This window comes from Boleophthalmus pectinirostris, unplaced genomic scaffold (assembly GCF_026225935.1).
Source record: "Boleophthalmus pectinirostris isolate CB_2022bp ecotype Guang Dong unplaced genomic scaffold, ASM2622593v1 HiC_scaffold_7, whole genome shotgun sequence".
Lineage (NCBI taxonomy): Eukaryota > Metazoa > Chordata > Actinopteri > Gobiiformes > Gobiidae > Boleophthalmus > Boleophthalmus pectinirostris.
This window is the reverse complement of record NW_026571473.1, coordinates 21,583,254-21,608,583: the sequence shown is the minus strand read 5'-3', so window position 1 is coordinate 21,608,583 and position 25,330 is coordinate 21,583,254. Positions and strand designations below refer to the sequence as shown.

The 25,330-nt window shown below is 38.5% G+C and overlaps 1 protein-coding gene across 1 annotated transcript; it reads left to right on the top strand.

Moving 5' to 3' along the window:
- Window positions 1-714: 714 nt before the first annotated feature.
- On the top strand, window positions 715-24,994 carry LOC110154927 (leucine-rich repeat-containing protein 52-like). Its single transcript, XM_020918975.2, has 2 exons — window positions 715-1,962; window positions 20,165-24,994. The coding sequence occupies exons 1-2, from the start codon at window positions 1,314-1,316 to the stop codon at window positions 20,491-20,493; spliced, it is 978 nt and encodes a 325-aa protein (XP_020774634.1). The 5' UTR covers window positions 715-1,313; the 3' UTR covers window positions 20,494-24,994.
- The last annotated feature ends 336 nt before the right edge of the window (window positions 24,995-25,330 follow it).

The following is a 25,330-nucleotide window of genomic DNA, read 5'->3' as shown; positions in this document are numbered from 1 at the left end:
AACCAGCCAGGTGTGACAGGGACAACAACGCCAAATGTGTCCCCAAAATAAAGATAAAAATAACAGGACAGTAAACTGGACAGGATTTTGGTTTGAGTTAATTTTTTTTGTTTTGTTTTTTGTTTGATTTGGAACCATCACATGAAATGTTTAGACAATCACCTGCTTCCTGTCTCAGTTCTTTTGATCACAGCTTTTGCATGAATTTATCTACAAATACAATTCAATAGGGCTATTACTGGAGCACTGACAGAGTCAGAGACAGGGAGGAGAGCATCAAATGGACTCATTTTGCAGCTGGTCGCTCCAGCCTGCAGTAATGATACACCTCACTGGTTCACGGCTGACCACGGTCCAGTCATAATGACTGAGAGAAAGTTTATCATGTCAGGGATGAAAAATTCTTTGGTAGAAACTTTTGGCCAATATTCACACACCAGAACGCTGGGCTAGACTTGTCTTATATGAACATGAAGGAAGAGTGGTCATTATTCCTGAACTGGCAAACTTGTAGGATTTAATACTTAATAACCCACTTTGTCTTGTAGCCGAAATTATAATGAAACTCACTAATCAGACTTTTCAGTAAAACGCCTTATGCTGATCAGACTTTAGCAGCCCTTACTAAAGATAATAAGTGAAAAAAATAAACTTTTCTGAATGTATTTTGTTGTCAACAAGGCTCTGGGGGAGATAGCGAGAAGGAATTGGCCACTGGAACATGCAAGATAAGGCGTGTGTTAAGGCAACATTGTGATTGACTTGCGCACACACAGGAGAGAGAGACACACAATACGGACAGACAGCAGGCTGCTTGCGCGCTCAGAGCTGTGGAGTGCGCGAGCAGAGTACGCACAGGCATCAGTGCTGCACAGCAGAGCAAAGAGACTACTTCTGGTCCAGCGCGCAGTCTTGGACTATGTCTGGACTTCTATTGAGAGACTTCCTTTAAACTCTTTGTTTGTTTGGAAACTAACAAAAATGCACTCCGCTGGAGACAACTAGCTCCAGAGGTGACTCGCCGGGGCTGTGCGCGGTAGTGGGCATCCGAGCGTCCCTCATCATAGTCCGGTCACTATGAACCACAGCGGTCACCTTCTCAAGCCATGCCTCCTCGAGTAGTTCCAGGGTGCGAGTGAGCGACGGAACAATAGTGTTTTTAAGAAGGAAAAAGAAGAGTTGAGAAGTCAAGTGGCGCGAGCCCGTGACCCAGAGCAGATATCTCCCCACAGCCCCATGCAGGATGCCCGGGGAGCGTCGGGGAGTCCTGGTCCAACTCAGCCCGACTTCATGACGCTCTTGGCGGCCTCGTCATGCGTCTCCTGCCCGAGCCAAGCGCACAGTCCCTTCGGATCATCTTTCTCTTTATCTTCGTGATGGGGGTGACCCCTTCGCCGGCTCTCACAGCCGGCTGTCCGGACAGATGTGTGTGTGACGATCAGTTGGTGGTCCAGTGCGCGGGCCAGGACCTGACCCTGTTCCCCAACGACCTGCCCCTGGCCACGCGACAGCTCATATTGTCCAATAATCGGATAGGAGAGCTACCTGCGCTGCAGCTCAACTACCTGTCTGACCTGGTCTACCTGGACTGCAGTAACAACTCCCTCACAGAAATATCCGAGTCCACTTTTGGGAACCTGCGTAAACTCGCCTACTTGGACCTGTCGTTCAACGTGCTGCTCCAAATCGAGGACAGGACGTTTGGACCGTTGTCGTCTCTGGTGATGTTGCGCCTCACGGACAATCCCGGGCTCAGTGACATCCACCCGGACGCCTTCTCGGAAAACATGGCGTTGCAAGTGCTGGACGTGAGCAGGAACAACCTGACGGTGCTGAACATCAGCAGTCTGATCGCTCTGCCCGCACTGCGCTCTCTGGGGCTCAGCGGAAACCCGTGGAGGTGCGATTGTGACACGGAGGACCTTTGCCTGTGGGTGCAGATAGAAGGCTTCAAATTCCAAGGTCAGTACCCAGTGCCGTGCAACGCAAACAAATGTCACACAACGCATCTTCGGGTGGTCATCATTTATGGAATACCAAATCTGACTCTATAAGTGTGTGTTGTTAACAGTGAGACACATGATGATCCCAACAAAACTAATAAATGCTGAAACAAACAGCCTATTACAATTCCATAGGCTACATTATTAATATTTAGATTAATTAAGACTTAGGTTTATTGCCTATTGGAGTGTCCAAACTATGGCCCAGGGTCCTAATTATTGTTATTTTTTTTAAGCCTGAATAAAGATGTGATTGGATGATGGAACCAACCAAAAATGTGGATGCCCCAATTCTGAAGTAGAATATTATTATAAATCCTTTAGTGTAATGTGAATAGTCTTCATCAAGTCAGCGTGGTCCCTAATTTCAATCCCTCAAATTCCCTGATGCATCACACAGCAGACTTCCTATGTGGGCACATGTTGAGCTTGAAGCTAATGATTTGACCTGGGAGTCAGAGCAATCTTCAGCCTTCACTCCCTCTGCTCATCAGTAACTCGACCCACTCAAACTGCCTGTAATGTCTCAAGTTTACCTCAACAAATCAGCTCCTTTCAGTGGCATTTACTTGAAAACCAACCACCACCACCTTATCTGTTCTGAAATAGACCAGCAGGATTCAATTATCAGGCTTGGTGACTAGATGATGTGGGCTTTTACGAGTTAATTGACTTGGGTTGCCCAAGCTGGTAAACTGGGCTAGGTCTCTTAACAATGGGCCTTTGCTTTTAATAGCCTTCTGCGTGATCTTGGTGTATTGTGGTGTGGGTCCTGAAGGCAGGGATAATGTGGTGTCCTTTTGCTGTTCTCACAATAGCTTTACACCTGTGTGCTCTGGATCTGGTTTAGTCCAAGTGCTAGACAGCTAACCTCCAAAACACAACTCATAGGTTTTTTAATTTGGACAGTATGTTTTCAGGAGTAGTAGAGTGTGTTTGCATACACTTCTTCATATTTGGATTTGTTTGGGTACAGGTAACAGTTTTGTGGTTGCTAAATGGTTGTTAGTTCTATAACTCTATATAGACTGCCGCTTCACATTAAGCAAGACAAGCATATCCTGGCATGTTTTCAAATAATCTTGTTTCCTCAATTTAAATGCAATAACCAAATTGATTATTGGACTGTATGTGCATTAAAAGGAGGAATATGACAAGACACTCAAATTTGTCAGGAGTAGGAGCCAAAGTATTTGTGTAATAACAAAGGATTGGCAAAGAAATTCCCTATGGTCATGTCACGCTATAGTCCATCAAATACACCAGACACATTAACCATGTTTGGAAAAAGTTTAATTCACAAATAATTTTGACTTGGAGTTGGGAGTAACGTTGTCATGATACAAAAAATTAGACTTCAAAATGAATGAATCAACAGTACTCAATATCTATACCACAATGATAATCACTTTTTATTTAGACAATAGAATGTAATTTTCAGCATTAAATCATAGTACTTTCTTTTTAGTACCATCCCGTCTTATGTCTCTGTGATCCCTCAGTCATCCAGGTAGGTTCCACAGTGGTCCATGGGTGTATACTACTTTATGTGACTATGTGGACAACAGCTGCTCAGTTTGTAGTGTGTTTGTCTCGACAATTCAAAAACAAAAACATCATTGGTAGAGTGGTCACAGGTTAGTGGTGCAATTCCAGCTTGCTCAGATACATGCTGTCATTGTGTCCTTGGGCAAGACACTTAACCCTCCTTGACCCTAGTGTCTGTGTACATTGGTGCATGAATGTGTGTGTGAATGGGTGAGTGGTTCCTTGATGTTAAGCACTTTGAGTGCCTTAAAGGTGGAAAAGAGACCATATAAAATGTGACCATTTACCATTTGGTCTTATACTTTGGATACAGTTCAAGATAGTTATAAACCTATTCAGGAAAGGTTAATTTCTGTCTTGCAAATGTATAAATACTTCTTGCAAAATCTTGCAAAAGTATCAATACTTGTTCAAGTGATTATCTGGTTTCGATATTAGGTTTAATTTGATTAGTGTCAGATTTTTTATATTTTTTGACAACCCTAATTGGAATCTTAGGAAAGCTATTCTGGCCAGCCAAGACTTTCTTAATCTATAGAAAGACAACTCTCTGCAGAGAGCACTAATCAGGCTGTCAGACTATAGGAAAGCAACTATCGCAATGTTTCAGCAAAATGTTTTTAGTTGTAGTTGTAACAGTACAGTGTAGTCACTACACAAATCTATTTTATATAACAAAAAATTTTTCACTTAAAACAATGTTGTTGTTTTTTTTGTTTTTTGTTTTTTTTAACATTACCATGTGGTCTTATTATAGTTTTGATATACCAAGTCAACTATAAAACTAATCAAGAAATGTCCACTATTGTATGGTACTTGATAGCTTAATTTTCTATGTGGCCAATTCTTACCTTATCAGAGCTCAGAGCCCCTGGAAGCACCCCTGGTCAGTGGTCACACTCCCTTAGTCTGTGAGAACTTCTAACATTACCAAATATACTTTAGACACGATATCTTTTCAACCCTCAAAAGACAAAAGGATAAACTGTGAGTTGCTGTTTTTGTTACGTTTTACATCACACTTTCACACATCAGTAATGCTCACAGCATAGTCCACTACCCAGAAAAGACCTTAGGCTAAGATGAGGTTTTATTGAGCTTTTGAGTGCAGCCTATTCAGAAGTACTACAATAGACTCCATACTGCCATCATACCATGATAGAGCAATGATGCATATGCAGAGACAATACAGTAACCAGTGCAGAGGTAATAGGGTCAAGAGCAGAGAGTAGTGTTTGTGTGTTTGTGTGTGGGGGGCTGGTTGTGTTGCCCTAGGTTCTGCCTGTGAGTCTAACGTCCCAGGACTCCAGCTGTCTCTCCCTCTCAGTGTGAGAGTGAATCAGGTGCAGTGGAAGTGTTGTTTAATAGCATCTTCACTAACCTCTATAATGACCTCTGGTAATCACAGAGATGTTTCTGCTCACTGATGGAGTTCATGGTGTCTAGAGTAGCACATCAGTAGCACATAATAGGACACTTATAAATAGGATGTTACCAAATATATATTGTACTTAATATATACTCTTTACATTACTACATTCTGTAGTTCAGTATATTATTGTGTAGTTCAGCAATCATAACGAGGTAAACTTCATGCAATATGGATTAGATCATGGTGAATGTAAAGGGTCCTCATTTCTATTGCCTGATACTCTGATGAACATGAATTTGTTTATTTCACCTGAAACCATATGTTTTGGGATTTGGACACTAGATGCCATGAGCTGCAGAAACAGCTCTGCCTCGTCAGCCAACAGAGAAACTGGATGTTCAAGACACCTTTAGGAGCTGTGCTGTGAACAGTGCAAAGTTTTCAGAAGTCCTGCTGAAGTAGACTTTGATTTAGTAAATCCTCAGGACTGAATATAACATCCCTTTAGGTAACTTTCTAGTGGTTTATTGCAAATACATATAGGCGTGTAACACTGTATTTTTGTTGTTATCTATTTTAACAATGTTTTTGTAAAATGCACACTGTGGTCAAGAGGTAAACAGCTGTTGTATTAACAAACTGTAACAGGGTCACACATTATCAGGGATACCTGTGCAGGCTGTAAATCATAATTCTCCTCTTACCTTGGTATTCAATTGTCCCATCATACATTACATAATGAATAACTTTTTCATATTAGAGCCTCATGTAACTCAAAAAAATAAATGTTTTGGCTTGGGTTTTCAAGTGAAAACATTTCTAATTGTAATCATCAATCTCAAAGGTTTTTTTTTAACCAGGCTGTGGCAATATGTAGATGTCTTTGGTCACTAACAAGTGAAACAAATTAATTTATCTTCTGGTTTTCCATAACAAAACTACAGTAAACCTTATATCTATCCTTTACTGCAAAAATTTTAAGGGGCTTCTCATCCTTTTTGACAAGAGAAGCATCATTGCCATGTCCTGGAGTGGACATGAGGGTATTATAGCTCCAGTGATGGGGAAAATATTTCTGGACGCCTTACCATCCCGGGGCTAACAGCCAAAGCAGAGGCCACACTCGGGCCAGACGTTTAAATATTCATCAAAAGAAACTGGAGGTGAATGAGATCACAGAAGGGAGCTGGGAAGTTTTTGTGTGCTATGCCAAGTAAATAAAAGGAGAGATTGACAGGTGGAATTGGTCAAATAGATGGAGCTGCTTGTCAAAACAAAAATAAATGGGAAAGATAATAAAGTGTATGTTATCAATCAGCCCTGTGGCCCAGATCTGTCATTCAAATATATTATTGTTATCAACACAATCATCAGCCTATCACCACAACTAATACAAGGTTACGCCGGACTCAACCATGGTTAAATCAGAAGGACAGGCTGAACTATCTTTTAACAGGAACTAAAGGAAGTCAAACAGGACAAAGGATCAGGACCTATTCAACAGTGGGTACATATGGCCATTGGCCAATTACATGCAGAGGTGGGAATCAATGATGGAGAAATTACTCTTGTGACAATTTATTTGACTTAACTGATACTATTTTGTAAGTAACAGATAAAAGCTTTATCTTGACATATGAAACGTTTTGAATGTAATTTTATTATATTATTACAGTGTGTCATTTGTTAACTTTTTCTATGCTTTTTGATTTTTTTTTTTTTTTTTAATCTTTTCTCTGTCACTGATTACAACAACCTAACCTACCCTAAATGTAATGGACATATCAGATGTTATGTCCAAACTGTTACTCATGACTTATATTTTCTTCAAATATATATTATTTCTATTAATTACTCGCATAGAAATAATAGTATAATTATTAAAGTCTCCTTTTAACACAAGAGTACATTTCAAAAAAGTACTCTTAGGTAGTTGAAATATAAAAGACAATGGAAGGATTCACAGTCATATTAATTAACTGAATGCACCACTTTGTTTCTAGACTGTGGAAGAAAAGAAGACACATCAAATTGATGTAAGAGTCACATTTTCTGGTGACACTGCCATTTATTTAGTTTAATACAGGTATAGACAGTGCATTATTTATCAGCTGGAAGCCAGTCCCATCTGGTGTGGCATATCGAATTTAGCTGGCCTACTTGTGGAGCTTTGGTGCGGTATGTTTTTATGTCTCAGTGTTTTCTGCTTCAAGATCGATGTGCAGCTCGAGTGGGAGTGTTTCGGATGTCGTCACCTCAGGCACACAAACAATAGCAGTCGGGACATGTGGAGATGACAAGGCAAAATGAAGGGCAATATACAGGCACTGGGAGACATGGGACTTCATGGTGTGAGGAAAACATGAACCATACAGAAATAATGCATTAAACATTTGTCATAGCCATATAGTTATAGTCAGTTAATAGTTACAGGAGCAAATTTAGAGCCAGGTCCATATTAGGAATTGGAATGTATTTCTGTATAAAATACTGAAATAAAAAAACACCAGGATCACGTAGAGCGGGTTAATATGAACATTTTAAGACCAAAATGACGAGACTCACTGCAGCAGTTACAGAGAGAGTTGTATAATTTCTCAGTGTGAAGTCAAATGGAGTCGATGGAGCTGGAAGCGTCTCCATAAACACTGCCTATTTGGATTAGGCATGTCCATTCATATATACAATCTATGATCAGAACACATATATAGTCATGAGGGTACACTATGTTACTTTTCTGATGTGGGATCTGGACCTGCTTGTATCATTGGAGATGTTATTGCTTTGTTTGTTGTTCCACAGTATTGCATTAAACATATTTATCTTGTATTTATTCAGATACAGCTGTTTTTATTACTCGAAAATACTTTAAGTGGGCTCGTCCCTCCACAGATCTGACCTGTAACTTGGCCTGATTGTTATGATAGGTTTAATGCCATGCTGTGGAAAGCAATAGCATCTTCATGAAAACAAACTGGTTGCAGACCCTCCTCCTGAAACATTTTAAAGTGCTTGCTCTTTTCTTCTCCTGTTTTTAGATTCATCACAATAGGAATGGCTTGGATTTATATCTTAACCAGCTGCTAGACAAAGCTCTACATCTAACCATTCATCTAACTGCTAGGCCTGCATTAAGTCTAAAAGTACTCCAGGGCAGGGACCTAGAAAAAGAAGATGTCCTGATAATTGATTCTGCAGGAAAACCATAACATTATTGCACCTATCTGATACTGTGCAGTTAGGTATGACTGTAAAATGTGCTCAAACAGTGTTGATCAGCTGTGATAAGATGATGAGAGGGCTGTTGCTTATCTAACCTTCATCCTCTCTCCTCTCATGCATTGCCAGAGGAGGAATCAGGAATCAGCCTATTGAAGGAAAAAACATGATGGTGGTAATCTGACTAATGCTGCGTATGAGAGGTGTGCAGGCGTGTTTTCTGAGCGCTATGTGATGGAGGAAAGGTCAGCTATTCTTAGTCTTTCTGACCTCATGATGATGTATTTAGTATTTAAACAGTTTTCATCCTTTGTTTAATATGCCAGATAATGGGCTAATCGTGTGTAAATGCCATTGCTCTTAACCCTCAAAATGAATCTTTCCACGCTGGCCAAGATTGTCATACGCAAATTGCTTTTCACTCAAACATGACATTTAAATTTTCTGTCATATAGAAAAGTGATTCATTCTACAAACAAGACTACAAACACTTCTAGACGGGTACCACTGCTGTTACACATGCTCCCTCTGGTCCTCCTGGTCCTTTAGACATTTTTTCATGCTTTTCTTAGCTTTTATCATGATCTAGTTACATTCTGTTACACCCTTTTAAGTCCTGGGAACTTGGATAGCCATTCTGAAGGCAATAATCATAGTATTTTGAAGTCCAAAAACAGTGTACATATAACACTGTATTCTTATAAGTGAAAAATCCAACATCTAATCTAATCCAAAACTCTGAACATCATTAATTCATTACCTCAGCACATCCATTCTTCAGTGCATAGATTTGTCTTACAACCTGGAAAAAATGTCATTTGCATAATTCATTGAAGCCTTCCTTGAAGCCTTTCCATTAGAGACTGGAGTATTTGTTTCGGTTAGCATATGCATTCTTAAGTAATTGCATTGTTTATATAGCGTTCACTTGATATAGTCTTATATGAGACCACACTGGTTTCCATCTGCAGCAGCATAATTAATCTGCCCATGAACAGTGGGGTTGCCCAGTTTACGACTGTGACGCTGTGCCCCGCAGGTCCAACCCCCTGCTCTCATCATCAGTATGTTTAATGCAAGTTCACTGTAAACATGTGGACACAGGCAACATCTAGGCATTTTAAATACCATTATGATTTTTATATAATTTTAAAACATAATTTATAGAACCAACTCAAAGTACTGCAGTGTGTTAATTTTTACGGCATGTTATCAACTTGACTTCATGGAAATAGAAGGATCAAACCGTATAATATTCTTTGTAGAAGTAGATATGTTCTATGGTGACAAGAAGGTGGAGACCATGATTCAGTAAAGTTTGTGGAGATGCAAGCCTGTGCGGGTCAGTTTTTGTGGATTAAGAAGTTATGCGGTGGTGCTTTAAGGTGGGTTTTCAGTGTTCTACCTCTCATTTGCAGTCGATATATTATGATCTAAATAATTCCCTTTCTGAGTTTCTAATTGCAGTTCCCTTGCTAATTGAAATAGAGACTCACTGTTGGAGAGTGGATTTCCTATTGAGTTCATTGTGACTCTTATACAGATTCAGGTCATGTTTGCATTATTGATTGTCATTGTATCCGTGTCATTTGTTTATAAACTTCAATTATGTCTTAGCATGAGGTGTACATTGTCAGAGTGGTTAGAGCGTCTGCCTTTAATTGAGGAGGTTTTGGATTCAATCTGTGGGTCTGTATTACATGGAGGGTTCATATTGGCTTCATTTCACAGTTTAAAGCACTGTTTGTGTTGTAGGTTGGCAGAATTGTAAAAAATTACATCTTTCTGATTTCTCAACTGGCCTGTATTGTTAGTGGCGTGGTGCTTATAGCTTCTTACAACAACTACACAACAAACAATGATAACTGAATTCATGCACAACACACAACACACAAATAGCACCCGCTGACTGAAAATGCACAACCAGTTTGCTCTAAATGACTTTTGATGAGTAAATTAGTTGTAAATTATTTCAATAACTAATAAGTAATGATTAATTATTTCAATTTTTGCCGCTCTAAAGAGAAGATGATTTGGTGTCAGCATTTGCACAACCACACACCTGAAATGCATGATCTACAGTAAGCAATACAACACGAGATTGCATAAAACGGCTATCATCATATTCAAATATATGGAAGAAAACTAAAATAATTTGTATTGTGCTATCACAATGACCACAAATGTTGTCCATTTGTGGAAATATCTCTTCATCAGACTCTCTCATCTATCCATCCACTGCAGAGTTTCACTGTGCTGTGAATTGCAGTAAAGCAATATATAAACTGCAGTGCACCAAGCATGCAAAAAGGTGTCAGGCTTAGAGGCTGCAACTCCCTCACACGCACACATGCACACAGACACACACACACACACACACACGCACACACACTCACTCTAACCTGAAAATGTCCCATGTATTATTTCTCTATAGGATGACTGCCTAAGTCTGCAAGTACTTATGATGTGAAAAGGGCTTCAGAAGTGGTTTAAAGTGGTTTCTCTCTCTGTAGACGTGGTATCAGAAAAGATGTCGAGGCTAGTGCAAATTAGGGTCAGTTTTAGCTCAAGTCTCTGGAGTAAATCTCATGCTGTTAAATTAAATAGCATCTCTGAAATCCCTGACTCATAACCAGAGCACCTTTACAGGGACATGAGGAGACCTACTGGACCTGAATGTAGGTTCATGCCCAATTTAGAGTAGAGTAACGAAAATACTGTCATTTTCTAAAGTAATTTTGTTGCATTTTGAAGTAAACCGAATAATTTATAGTATTAAATAATGTAGTAGTGTTGCATCAGTTCTTATTTGTATAGGCCTGCCTTTATATTACCTTTTAATTTGATTATAACCACTACTATAAGTACATTGAAGTATTTACTTGAGTAGAGATGGCTGTACTGCTTCTATCTCTGCACTTTCACACCTTCAGAAATGAGAAGATTAAGCAGGAAAAATTAGTGCTGTGTAAACAGTGGACAAAAGTTGAAAATGTCAAGGGGGTGATGGCAGATTGAGTGGTTTTTCAACCTGAGTGATGGAGCGAATGGGAAAAAATGACTGTAAGTGACAAAGCAGCAGACAGTGACGGGAGACTGAAGTGAATCATCGGACTGCCACCTTCGTCTGTGTCCTCCACAAAAACGCAAACGATTTTCTCTCATCTCAGATTAGACGCCTTTCAGGAGTTATCTGTGTTTATGGTTTGAAATAAAGGAGTGTTTTGAGTTATGAGTAACCATAAGAACCAAAGTTAATAACCCAAGTTAGTTTTTTATGATAATGGTGCACATATAACTTTTCTGGCGGAGGATCCAGGCTTCTTATCTTTGAGATGTTATTGCTTTGCATGAAATTATCCACAGTATTGCATAAAACATAAAACATATCTATGTCCATGGAGACAAGCAGGAGGCCAGTAAGTCCAGTTAGAGGTTAGCACTGTGGAGAGGTGATTAATTAATTTTTTTTTTTTTTTTGCAATAAAACACCTACAATTGAGAAAAAGTTTACTGCTATACTGTGGAATATTCCAGGTAAAGCAATAACATCTCCATGGAGAGACAAGCACTTAATGGACCCTCCACCAGAACTGTTACATAGTGCACCTCTAACCATCAGTGTAAATGTTAAGTGAGTAAAAGTAGTGGTAATAGTGCTGTATCCAGAGGTCACAAGGAAGTATAGTGCCTGCCCAAAGGCTAGATTGTTAAGGACATCATAAAATCTGCTTATGTGGAAAGCTCAAGAATGCAGGAAATTTGAAAGTGCATGCAGAAAATGATGCCTAAAACGTTATTACCTGGATAAGCAAAGAATCATTACTGGAAATATCTTTTTTGGCAAGCTAAGACAGTGAGGTGCAAAAGAGAAATTACACTTACTCTAGTCTAATAAGGCATCTGAACATGTCAAACAGTCAAAGATTTGGACACAGTTTTTCATGTATGTTTCTTCTTTATTTCCATGATAATTTACATTGTAGACTCTCAGTGAAGGCATCAAAACTATAAATAAACACAAATGGGATGTAGTAAACAAAAAATAGATTTAGAATTACTTAGACTTAGACAAACTTTATTGATTCACAAGGGAAATTACTTGGACACAGTAGATCACACATCACGTTACATTACAATAACAAAGAGTAAAAATAAACTCAAAATGACTTGCTTGCTTTAGATTTTATCAAGATTTAATTGGTTTGATTACTTTGCACTTTTGGCATTCCTTGGTCCTGACAAGGTAATGTTGTGAAGTGAAAACCATTTCATGAGACTTTATCATGAAGCTCACTGAGAGAAGGCCATGGGCTTGTAACACTGTCAATAAAGCAAACGCTACTTTGAAAATTGGAATTAAAATATTTAGTTGACTTATTAAACTTTTCTTTTACTACATAATTCCATATTCTGTATCTTGTATAATATTAATAATCTTATATCTCCCCTCTGTATTTAAAATGTAGAAAGTCGTAAATATAAAAAGAAACATTTAACAATAAGTATCTGTCAAAACTTTTGGTAGTGTTTATGTTTATACCCAGACACACAGAGACTGACAATATAAAGTGTATGCATGCCACACTCCCACACATAACAGTATTTATACAGGATCTCACTCAATGTTAATACAGTGGAATTATGCGTTGCTTTTCACCTTGTGCAGATGCTGTGATTTGGAAACTATTATGGCCCTCAGTGATTTATGTTTGAAATCATCCTCATTAGAGGACAGAGGGCTGTGCAGATGGGGGTATTTGTCACACTAAACATCCACATGAAGGCCCACCATTGGATTAGACTCCTCTGTGGATGGTGTGTGGAGTGATATCTTCCATTCATTTTTAAGATGTCAAGAGATTAGTTGCTTGTTTTCATTCTGTGTTTGTTAAGCTGGGTCAGAAGAATTACAGTTTTATTTAAAGTTATTTTTAAATCAACAAAACAATGATTTATTTGTTTCTGAAATCCCTCAGTGATTTTTATTTTTATTTATTTTTTTGATGAAGTTAACTCATGAACATTTTATAGATTATATCATGTATGATTATGTATGATTGTTCAGATAGCATATCAATCAATCAATCAATCAAACTTTATTTGTATAGCACTTTTCATACATTTGAAATGTAGCACAAAGTGCTTCACATGCAATAGAAAAAATGTACAATATTAAAAAATATCAGCAACCCCCCACCCCATTATTTCATGCATATATACAACAATAAAACATAAACATAAAGCTCCTAAAGGTTATAGTAAATATATAAATAGAGAGCTAAAAACAGATGGAGACTAAATAAAATATTAATGGTAATTTAATAATAATAATAATAATAATAATAATAATAATAATAATAAAACAAGTAAAAGTTTCAATTAAAAGCTAAATTAAAAAGATAAGTTTTGAGTTTACACTCGCAGCGGACCTCAGATCCTCAGGTCGACTGTTCCACAAACGGGGGCCGTAAAAGCTGAAATGACGCCTCACCGTGAGTTTTAGTTTGGACTCTTGGGACAGTTAAAAGAAGACTACCTGAGGACCTGAGAGTCCCAGAGGGTTCATATGATAAAAGCAGATCAGATAAATAAATAGGACTAAGACCATTAAGAGCTTTATAAACTAATAAAAGAACTTTAAAATCTATCCTGAAGCTCACAGGAAGCCAGTGCAGAGACTTCAGTACTGGGGTGATGTGCTCTCGCTTCCTGGTCCTTGTCAGCAGTCGTGCTGCAGAGTTTTGAAGGAGCTGCAATGGAGCTGTAGATTTCTTTGGAAGAACAGAAAGGAGAGCATTGCAGTAATCAACACGGTTTGTGATAAAAGCATGTATTAAAGTCTCTGCACTGGCTTGAGAGAGAAAATAGTCTGACTCCTGGCAATATTTTTTTAGATGATAAAAACCAGATTTAGTGATGGACCTGATGTGTGGCTCAAAGCTGAGCTCACCATCAAGAATAACTCCTAAATTTTCACCCTCTTACAGGGATTCAGTGAGTAGGTTTGGAGCTTAGCTTTGAGCCTCTCTCTCTGAACTTCAGGACCAATTATTAAAACCTCAGTTTTGCCCTGGTTGAGCTGGAGGAAGTTTGCTGCCATCCAGGACTTAATATCTAAAATGCAGTTAAAAAGGGTATCGATCGGGCTTAGGTCATCAGGAGACACGGCGATATAGAGTTGGGTATCATCAGCGTAGCTATGAAAGTTAACACCGTGTCTCCTGATGACCTGTCCTAGTGGCAGCATGTAAAGATTAAAAAGGGTTGGACCTAAAATTGAGCCTTGGGGAACACCGTACTCCATTTTACATTTTGCGGAGGAGTGCTCCCCAAGGCTAACATAAAAATCCCTATTTGTTAAAAACGATTTGAACCAGTTAAAAACAGACCCAGAGAGACCAACTGTATAATGCAATCTATCTAGTAAAATACAGTGGTCTACAGTGTCAAATGCTGCCGTGAGATCCAACAGCACCAGGACTGACAGGTTTTTCTTGTCCATGTTGGATCTTATATCATCTACGATCTTTACTAATGCAGTCTCTGTGCTGTGCTGAACTCTAAAACCAGATTGATACATTTCAGAAATATTGCTGGAGATCATAAAATCATTGACCTGGTTAAAAACTATTTTCTCTAAAATTTTGCTTAAAAACGGCAGATTTGAGACAGGTCTGTAATTACTGAGAAGGGAGGAGTCCAAATTATCCTTTTTGAGCAGAGGTTTGACCATGGCAGTTTTAAGTGCTGTAGGAAAAACCCCCTGTCTGTAGTGAGAGATTTACAATACTAAGAACTTCTTGGGCTAAAAAATTAAAAACTGATTTAAAAAAACGATGTAGGAATAGGATCTAAAAAACAAGTGGTTGGTTTCAATTGAAAAATTATTTTGTTAAGAGTCATAGCATCAACCAGGGCAAAACTCTCAAGTGTATTTGATAAAATCAAAGGACTTGTATTACAGGCATTGCCTGGTTGGATCTGTTGCAGGTCAGCTCTAAAGGACTGTATTTTATTGCTGAAGTAGGTCAAAAAGTCCTCACAGTTTGGGATGTTTGATAACATCAACCTTTAGCCTAATTAAAGTATAGCATTGTTGGATTAATGCAAGCAGGCACTGACTCACATAAAACACATTTATCTAATTATACATAAATTACACTTTCAATCCAATCCTCTTTATTTCTAACCCTAAGACTGTTTCCTAAGTGCTGCACATAGAAAAATTAAAACTCTACAATGTAATACAATAAAAGCATATATGCAACAGAGTAAAAACAAATAAATAAAACTGTAATATAGTAATATATACCCAGAGGAATAAATAATTAAAATCAATCAAACAAAGGAAGAGGATCAACAGAGGACCATCCAACTCAATTGGTGTTAAAAAAAATCCCCCAAACAGTAGCTAAAGTGGATTTCTACCTAATGCATCGACATCTGAACTTTCACTGTGGATGACCAAGGCTCACTAAATATATGTTTTCTCAGACCTCTCTCTTAATAATCAAGTTAATATCCAAAAACAAACTAAAAGAAACCCTTTAAGGAGATACAGGTCATCCCAGGACACATAATAAAAACAAGAGGACTCTGAAATCCATATCAAGCTGAAATTGCTCCTGCCAAACCGGGGGATTTAGACGCTACATTTGGCTTAGAGTTCAGACCAGCACAATAACACTGCCAACAATGAGAGGCCAAACTATCATCTACCAGACACAGGTGAAAACTATGAGATGAGCACTGGAGTATAGCCCGGGGAAACATTGTGGAAAAAGTTCATCCCATTTGGAGCGTAAAAGTTTGATAAGGCACAGCAGACAGGGCTGACGTGCATGAACGCCACACCTGGCAGGTTAATGAGAGGAGCAGGATCAGGCCAAAGCCAGACAGATGGTGGGAGAGTGACCCAGGGACCAGGGTGGAGAGCCAGATTCACCCAAATAAACAACCCAGGGAAAGGTCTGGAACAAAACTGGTGATATTAAAAGGTGGAAATCATGGGTTTCAACTTTCTGTTTCTAATTGACATTTTGAGGACGTTTCACTCTTCCAAATATATTTTATTTTGAGCTTGTTTTGAAATGTTCATTGGCTACCTGGCTAATGTTGTGTCACTCTGAAACCAATGCATAAGAAGAAATGTGACTATGCCAGATGAATGACTATCATTTGCATCAGTTCTGTTCCTAAACCTAACTCTAGTTTTAATCCTAAATTAAATGATTTAACTGGTTTCTTAAACACTTAATAACCATTCATACACCTTCACTAGAATCATTTGGATGACTTCAGCCTAGGAATTGCCAATCTCTAGAGAACAAAAGGTAAAAGGTAGCTGTTAAAATGAGCACTACCACTACATGACATCACAAGGTGTTTTGGAGATGAAGACAGCCTAATAATCCAAGCTTCAACACATGTGTCAATGTAAAAATACAAAACTGTAGGTATGTTTTTGAGGAGCTTACATTATACCATGGCTTAAAGCTTACAAGAGTCAGTTTTGTGTAATATTGAACCTTTAAAAAGTAAATTAATTGGCATTATTCTGTCTCATCACATCCCATTTGACACACACTGCATTTGGACCACCACCTTGCCAAGTTGGCAATAAGAGTATGGTAATTAGTGACAGTTATAAAATGCACTGTTGTGTAATTTTCTTCATATACTGTAGATTGCTTCTGTAGTTTTGATTGCAAACCTACTTCTTCTGGTTCTGAGCTTCTTGTAAAACTTGGTGTACTACAGACGTCTCATCCATCAAAACAGAGCTAATGCCTCAAAGTACAGCTGATCTAAAGCTTTTCATAGTCTGTGGAGCTAATTTGAGACTGAGTACATATTGTGCAAAAGCCAAACTTGGCTCTGTGGTTGGAGCTGTAGTCCAAGTGGGCAGCGTTGGTTTCCTCAGCCTCCATCTTGATTGGAGCCCTGTTCTTAAAGCTTGGCACGTCCTCAACGGAGTATACATCATCTGTGAGACCATCTTTGCCTCATCACTCATCCACATGTGCACACCTTTGGCTTTATGAGACCGTGACTGCTGTTTAATTAACATTGTGAATGGCAGTGATTCATCAGACAGGACAAAAGCCAGACTGTCTCATCCTCTGTCACTAGGGGTGGATGAGATTGACAAACATGACAATATACTCACTATATCATAACAATCCATCAGCAACAGTCAAAACTTTACACATTTCCATTACATTATATCCCATTATATTCCATTTCTATGTCAAACTTTTTTTCTTATTATAAGTTTTCTTGTATGATCCTTTTTAAAATGTGTGTCAAAAACAATTTAGCATACTAATGACTACACCTCATGCTTTAAGGTGCAATTCTATTTTATACACCTCTGATAACTTCTGAAACAATTAAGCATCATGGCGATGTCACTCGTTCCTTGTCTTTCATTGTTTAGTGAAGCAGTGAAAAACAGCAATGATCCCTAAAAAGCCTCCTACACACTCTCGTCTTTGATCAGGCAGTTAGATACACACCACTGCATCGTTCTCTTGCATCTCTGACAATTAAAATTTGTGAAGCTACAAAAACTTTCAAAAAGTTACTGTAGCAGAATGATGAAACCTCTTCCAGCTGACCTTCATTTTGGATCTTTAGGTGAAAATTCAAATCACGTTCATATTCATGGATGTTAAATTCTTTTAAATGTATTTGAGCAAAGCATTTATGTATTTGAAAATCTATTTCAGTTCAGAGATAAACATCATTAAAGGTCCCATATTACATAAATTTGACTCTTTAGTTCTTGTTATAATGTTATCACCTCAAAAACATAGCCTGATTAATCAGCCAGTTTCACTTCGTAGAAACCGTCTGACCTTGCAGCATTAGAATTCACTCGCTTAACATTAGGCGGGTACTTTTTTTATTTAACCAGTCACTGCTATTTGGTCGTGATGTATGTAATGCGCCGCTAACGGGGGTAACTGGTATATTAAGCTTTTCCCAAATCTCATAGGAAGAAGGGCAATAACCTCTTTCCCCTTGATAAAATTCACCAAACATTCTCTTTGTTCCAGCTTTAAATCCTCGATCTTGGGAAGCGTTGCCAACACTGAATGTATGGCTGTTCACTGATTGGCTGGTGCCCGAACTCGCACTTCTGGGGTTCTTGCAAACCGTCTAGTGTATTTTGATTCCTGACCTAGTCGCTGGAGAAAAATGAAATTGAGCGAAGGCACTAAGTGGCTATCAAAAACATGTGTGGAGTTCCCTAGCTCAAAATGCAATAGTTTTTCACTATAACTCCTACCTTTTAATTTTTGTTCAGTAGAGAGATGGGCATTTCCAAGGCTGAAATTGTCCAAATGATTCTAGTGAAGACTTAAGGAGTTTAAAACTCTTTCTTTATCACTATTTGACATCACAAGTTGGAACTGCGGGTTTTCTGTTTGAGAGAAGAACCCAAATATGCAAGTTTTGTGTATTAAATGAGTGCAAATGAAACAACACAAAACTCCAGGTATAGTTGTGGTAAGGAAACAATATTATAACATCAGAAAGTAACTTAATATGGGTCCTTTTAATTGAATGACCTCACTGCAAAAATCATTGTAAAACTTAAAATGTTAGATTTTGTTATGAAATCCCTTTGAATTCCAGTTCTCTAATGCTTTATTGTTTTCTACTTGGAACGAATATGAGCATCAAAATAACTACAAACTTTGACAGGTGAAATCTTTTGTTTTGCATTAATGAACACATATTATGGGGATTTTCGAACTTGACACAGAGCTTTTGATCTCTATAGTCCATCTCCTTCTAACTGGGCCTGTCTCAAATTAAAACAGCTAAACATGTATTATTCAGGGCCTCATTGTGACAGTGTTTCTCTCGCCTCTCTCTGTGTGGTGGCTTGCTAATACGCCAGCTGATTATCATATTCCTCATTACGGACCACAGATGTTTTATCAGTGAAAACACTCATATCCTTATCTCTGGCTGCTGCTCAGTGATTTGTCGGCATATAATTGTGTTGCATATGGACGGGTTGCCAGGTTGATGTGTTGAGATCACCTTTAGGGTGCCTGTGCGAGCGTGCGCCTGCAGAATAATAATGTTGCCATGTCCTAGACTCCAAAGACCTACATTACTCAGAGGAAATCCATATTGTCTCCTGGGAGCATTTATCAGTAAGGTTATCAGAGCTTTGTTAACTTCTGCTTGTGTGGGTCTCTATGAAAAATCTATCAGTAAGGTGAGCAATTGTTCATAGACTAGAATCCAACCCAAAATCAGTGTTTAAATGTTCAGTGTTCAAAATCTAGAGCAAAATCTGTCCTTTCACAACATTTTACAACAGGTATATTATATTATATCCTATATTACACAAAACTGACTCTTGTGAGCTTTAAGCCATGTTATAATGAAGTTACCCCCTCAAAAACATACCTGGAGGTGAGTTTTGTTTCATTCACACATTTAAATAACCCTTTATTATTAGTCTATCTGCAGCTCCATAGCTCAAAATGCCCTCTTCCACCTTGTGATGTTGTGAAGCTGTAGTTTTCAAGTTAACTGTTACCATTTATCTTTGGCAATTCCAGGGCTGAAATTATCCAAATGATTCTAGTGAAGGTGCATGGAGTTTAAAAACACAGTAGGGCACTTTATGTAATACCACATGACATCACAAAGTGGAACTGAATGGTTTTCATTTGAGAGCAGAACTCAGCCTAAATGTGCAGGGTCTGTGTGTTAAACATGTGAAAAAACAAAACAAAACACAGCTCCAGGTATATTTTGATAAAACAATATTATGATACAGAAAATTGAAATGAAATCAGAAAATTGCATAATATTGGCCCTTTAAAAACATGGGTCAATATTATGCAAAAAATTTACTTCCAGAATAGTTAATGTAATGTCTAAAAATTATTATGCACGCGTATTTTGTATTAATCACAACTTGCTATGCACCAGTTGCATATGAATATGTGTGTGCCAATGTAATCAGCCCCTGTCCTTTGTGTTCCAGATGAGGGTCAGACGATGTGCCACAGCCCCTCGGAGCTGGTCGGGCAGCGTTTGGCAGAGGTGGGCATGCAGCTGCGGGCAGACTGCCACCAAGGCTTGGGCTACTGGGACTACCTGTTCTTTATCGCCATCGGCTTCGTCATATTCTCCGCCGGGACCGTGTCGGCATGGGTCATGGGCGTGCTCATGGTGCTGTACGAGCGCTACACCAAGAGGAAGGGAGAGACGCTGGACAGTGATGATGAGGGGGAGGACAGAGGAGGAATGGGGGGCGCAGGAGGAGCAAATACAGGGAATGGAGATCTGAACAAACCCAGTATGGAGGTGTGACTGAGGGGTCTGTTCAGAGCTAAGGGGACTTACAGACTGTTTCTCTATGGAGTGGGTATCAGCACTTCTCATTATCATATCTCTGGATTAAAGGGGGTTATATGTAGTACTGATATTCAGTACAAAGAGAGCAGGAGAGCACTGCTGCTGAAGTCTTCCACTGTGGCAGGTGAAGTATTCTGGTGTGAAACTGCCCCCATCAAGTCAACCTCAGCATCATTATAGTTAAGCCTCTTTTATATGACATGGTGGGTATTAGTGGGTGGTGATCTCAGCCAAGCAGACAACAATCAACTGGTTTTAGCAAGTTGTAGTAGCAAATTTTACAAAGAGTGAGACACATTTTATAACATCTCAATTTATGTGTGCTCTAGGGTTTGTAACTTTTCTGGTGGAGGGTCTGCCTTGAATGCCTTGAATGTTCCACAGTGACATGAAACTTGTCTATTTCCATGGAGACACACAAGTGGTGCGAGGTCAGATCTGTGGTGAAGTAACCCCACTCACAGTAAGAATGTTTTCCAGTGAGTTTTTGAGCAATAAAATGATGTGCATTTGAATACATAGTTTAATACCATAGTGTAGAATATTCCAAGCAAACTAATACAGTATCTCTATAAAGACAAGTTGGTAGGGGACCCTTAACCTGATGAGTTACAGAATGTTCCTTTAAGTATTTAGACCTGTAACAAATACTGGAAAGCAATATGACAATTCCTATCCAATTTGAAAGCTCTTACATACAACCCCTTTATAATATATCCATGTATTTCCTGTATTGCGTGTGAATGGGAAAAGGAAACTACAATAAGGATGCCTTCACTTCAGGAGTAATACAAGTTTACCGAGAGCAATAACCTCATGAACACCAGAAACACATACACCATAGACGCATTCACAGTCCATAGCACAGTCAGTCCACAGAGAGGGGATCTGAGTGGGCAGGTACCTGTTTGAGTGTTTGAGATGTGTGACTAATACAGTTGAAAATTTACACCTGCTATCAGTACAGCTAGAATGATTTTTCTAAATGTAAGTTGGATTCTAATGAAACATGAATGTAAAAACAACTTTTAAGTTATAAATCTTATTTTATATTTGATGGGAGACTGGGCATTACCGCTGCTGTTTTATATTGGAAAGTGAATCATTTTCATCAAGTACTGCAAATCGGTTTACTACTGCATCCTTGTGTACAAAATAGCAAATCCTTATAATGTTTTGGATTTCTATAAAGTCACAGCAATTTAACACAGTCAAAATCATATCATCATCTGTAGGATAATAACATGCATGGATATGGCTGCTTAAGAGGAAAAAAGAAAGGAAAAATATATCACAAGGGACTGAAAACATTGTGTATTTCAGCAGAATAAAAGAAAAAATCACTAAACTCTGTTAATCTGAGGTAAGAGAATTGTAATTTTATTCAAAATAATGGGTTACCAATGAGTGTCACTGAAAAAAAAAATGAATCTGATTGCACTGTGTTTGAACCTGGCTTGAGGCAGGAGGGAGGGGTAACAGGACAGACTCCCTCTGTATAAAAATACAGAGAAATATAATTCTTTCTAGGCAGCAAAGATGGGCTTTCTGTCAAACAAACTAATGCACAAACACTGACCCATGCTTTGTCAGTGGAGATGCCGTTCAGTTTCAATAGTTCAATCAATCAATTTCCATTACTTGGTGAAATGAATCCCTATATTTTTGTGTCTTGTACATGCATTGTCTTATAACATTTTCTTCAGTTTTAGCCTCAAACGGGTCTGTGGGAAGTGGGGCAAGTTGAGTCAGCTGCAGTTATGGCTAATGATGATGCTTCTCTATGGGACCAGGGGCTTGGCATGGTTTGAGTTCATATTACAGTGGGCTGCTGCAGACTAAAGCCCAGCTGTCAGAGCGCTAGTCCTGCGCCTCTCTTTTACGCTCTACTCTCTCTCTCTCCATCCGTCTGTGTGTGTGTGTGTGTGTGTGTGTGTGTGTGTGTGTGTGTGTGTGTGTGTGAAAGCCCAGTAATTCACGGGCTCTTCTTCCTATCCTCCATCATGGCTAAAATGGACAGTTAGCGATGATAGACGGCAAACTGTGAACACAGGTGGGCAGGGTCACAGTGAGATGCGTGGATTCGTGCTGAGTGATGTGTTTAGGAGTGGTTATTGGAGGCCTGATTGATAGAGTGCAGTTTATTCATTTTCTAAGTGGCTTTGAATGCAGCAGAGAAATGGGTGATGGGCGTGGCAGTGTGAGCACCACTGTGGACTTCCTGTGTGTTTATGGTAATCTATGTTAAGTTTATAAAGGTTACTTGTAGTGACTCTTTAGATGAATGCGTAAAGGGGCGAAAATAGAAGCTTAACCTAAAGGCTAAACTATAGTCACACAGCCACAGTGGACAGCACACTGGAATATGCAGTTTCACAGTGTAAAAAGTATAGTAAAGAAAAACAGAAATCAATGGTTTGCAAATGTATTTTTGAATTAAACTAATCAGAGGAGAAAAATAGTATTTATTTTGATGACCTCTATATATATTTCAAACGGCTGGGAAGAAGATTGTGATTGATCAATTCAGTTTAAAATCGGTTTGTTTAAGTAAAATATAAATTAACTGAAAAATAGTGAATGCATCCAAATATTAACATAGTTTGGAGTTGGGAACACCTTTGAAGTCATTGATACAATTTGAATAAATGCACAATAGGCTAATTTTCTTTTAAGGATTTCACAAACACAGCCTCCAAAAATAAGCGCGCTATGATTCAGCCTCATTAGAGCTTTTCTTTTGATATCCTTTTCTTTGAAGAATTTGGCTTAGATCAAATGAAAATGCCAGATTTTTGTTCATAATTTTTATTAACTGAAATTGGAGCTACAATGAAAAGCATTTTCTTTTCTTGTTATCTATATACAGTACACATAAACTTTTTTCTGAATCTGGTTCATACCCCTCCCACTAGCTCTCAAATCTCAAGGGCAGATCTAAAGTCATAGCCGGACATTAACACTCCTGTTTTGGTCTCTTAACATCCATCGTCCGTTGGCAGTGGTCATTCCAGTGATGGCATTGGCATTCACGCGGCTGCGCACACCTGCACCTATAATTTATCTGCTAAATCTTTAGGCTGTCATTATCAGATGGTTTGTTCAAAGGCGCACAAGGATTTCGAGAAGCTGCCAATCCATCTTACGTTACCACTGCTTCGGTGAAAAACATTTGACCTACACGAGTTCAACCTCTCAACGGCCAATCCTCAAATACATTGTTTCCTCTTTGGATCATTTCAACGGCAAGCAAGCTATTTTCAGACACAATTTGCTCCGCCCCAAAGTCATTTTTTATACAGCAGACAAAAATAGTGCAGTTTAGCAGACACAAAACGCTCTAGGTCACAGGACGCAGGACCAGTGTGCCAAAAGTAACACTGTGTGGTTATTTGGTGTGGTACATTGGTGTTAACTCGCTACAGGGCACAACAAGAAGCAAAGTAAAAATAAAGCTAATGATATGTCTATGTGGCAGCTCCTATTGGGGTTTCTAAAAGGTGGGCCAGGTGCAAAAAGGAGCTCACAGACTTATAAGCAGAGGCATTGACACTTGGATCAAATAAAAAATAAACAGCTTGGTTGTTTATATGTATAAGAAGTAAACTTTAGAAGTAAACATTAGCAACAATCAAAACCTTAAGACAGTGCATAGGTTTTCTGCTAATGTTTTTAATTTAGAGGCTGTCCAGTGACCTCTCTGACCTCATCCAAGTGGACCAAAGGAAAACTCTACAACAGATAAAGATTGTAATGTTCAAATGGTCTTGCTCAAGGGTCCATCAACAGTATGAGAGAGAAGAATTCAAATAGGACTGTACATTTAATTGACTTGTAATCAACATCAAGATTTAGTCATTTCTAAATGTCAGTGGTATGCTTTAGTCTTTTTAATCAAGAGGTCTACAGGCAGTGTCAGTAAAAGTCTGGAGTTTGGAGTTCAGACTTAAGAGAATTTGACAATTTTTGTGTTGTGTATGCTAAATAAATAAAAATGGTTGATCACAATGAGGAAAAAATCGTGATACTAGCGCGTCTCCTTAGCTGCTGTCCACAGTTTAAGAATGAAGCTGTTACTGTGGTCAGAGACTTTGATTTAACCACGTCACTTAAGATTGCAGTGAGTGATTATCGTGATGAAGAGGCCACTTCCAAACGTCTGCCATGCTCACAATATCCTGAATATGTAGTGTGTGCGCTGTGGTTAGTTTGCTGATTAGTGATCAGAAGTGCCGTGTCAGCTCTCTGTCAGGCAGGCTACACATAGAGACAACAGAGACCAAGCAATCCTCTTCGTGTGACTTTGTGTGTCCACGTGCGTGTGTGTGGATGTGTGTCTGACCTCAACTTGAAGGTCTATCTCTGTATTATTGGTACAGATTAAATGTAAATAATGTTTGAGTTGATTTAGTTTTGTATATCATAAATTATAAGCAATAAACTGATGAGGAGTGAATGACTTTTTTGTAACATTTTAAGTCTCTAGAATTCTTGTCTTAGAAATTAAGCGTTCAAGAATTCTTCAATAAAATACTTGAATAATAATATTGTGTACTGATTACTGATGATTCAATTGTAGTTAGTGAATTTGTAGTAGTATTTTGTAGTAAAGGTGAATATTTGGGTTAAAGGTGGGTTGCTATCATAAGTTCTTACATTTAAAGATCCTTTCTGAATCTGTATTTCTATCTTATTTAATGAGGGGTTGTACATGGGTGTCTATAAGGGACTGGGACATATGTCAACATATTAACATGTATTGTCCAAGAGTTTCCATACCCTTCATAAAGTC

Bases quoted from the DNA above. Each gene is read 5' to 3' on its own strand.
- LOC110154927 (XM_020918975.2), top strand. From the start codon at position 1,314: ATGCGTCTCCTGCCCGAGCCAAGCGCACAGTCCCTTCGGATCATCTTT. The intron at 1,963-20,164 runs GTCAGTACCCAG...TTTGTGTTCCAG, and splicing joins AGAAGGCTTCAAATTCCAAG to ATGAGGGTCAGACGATGTGC.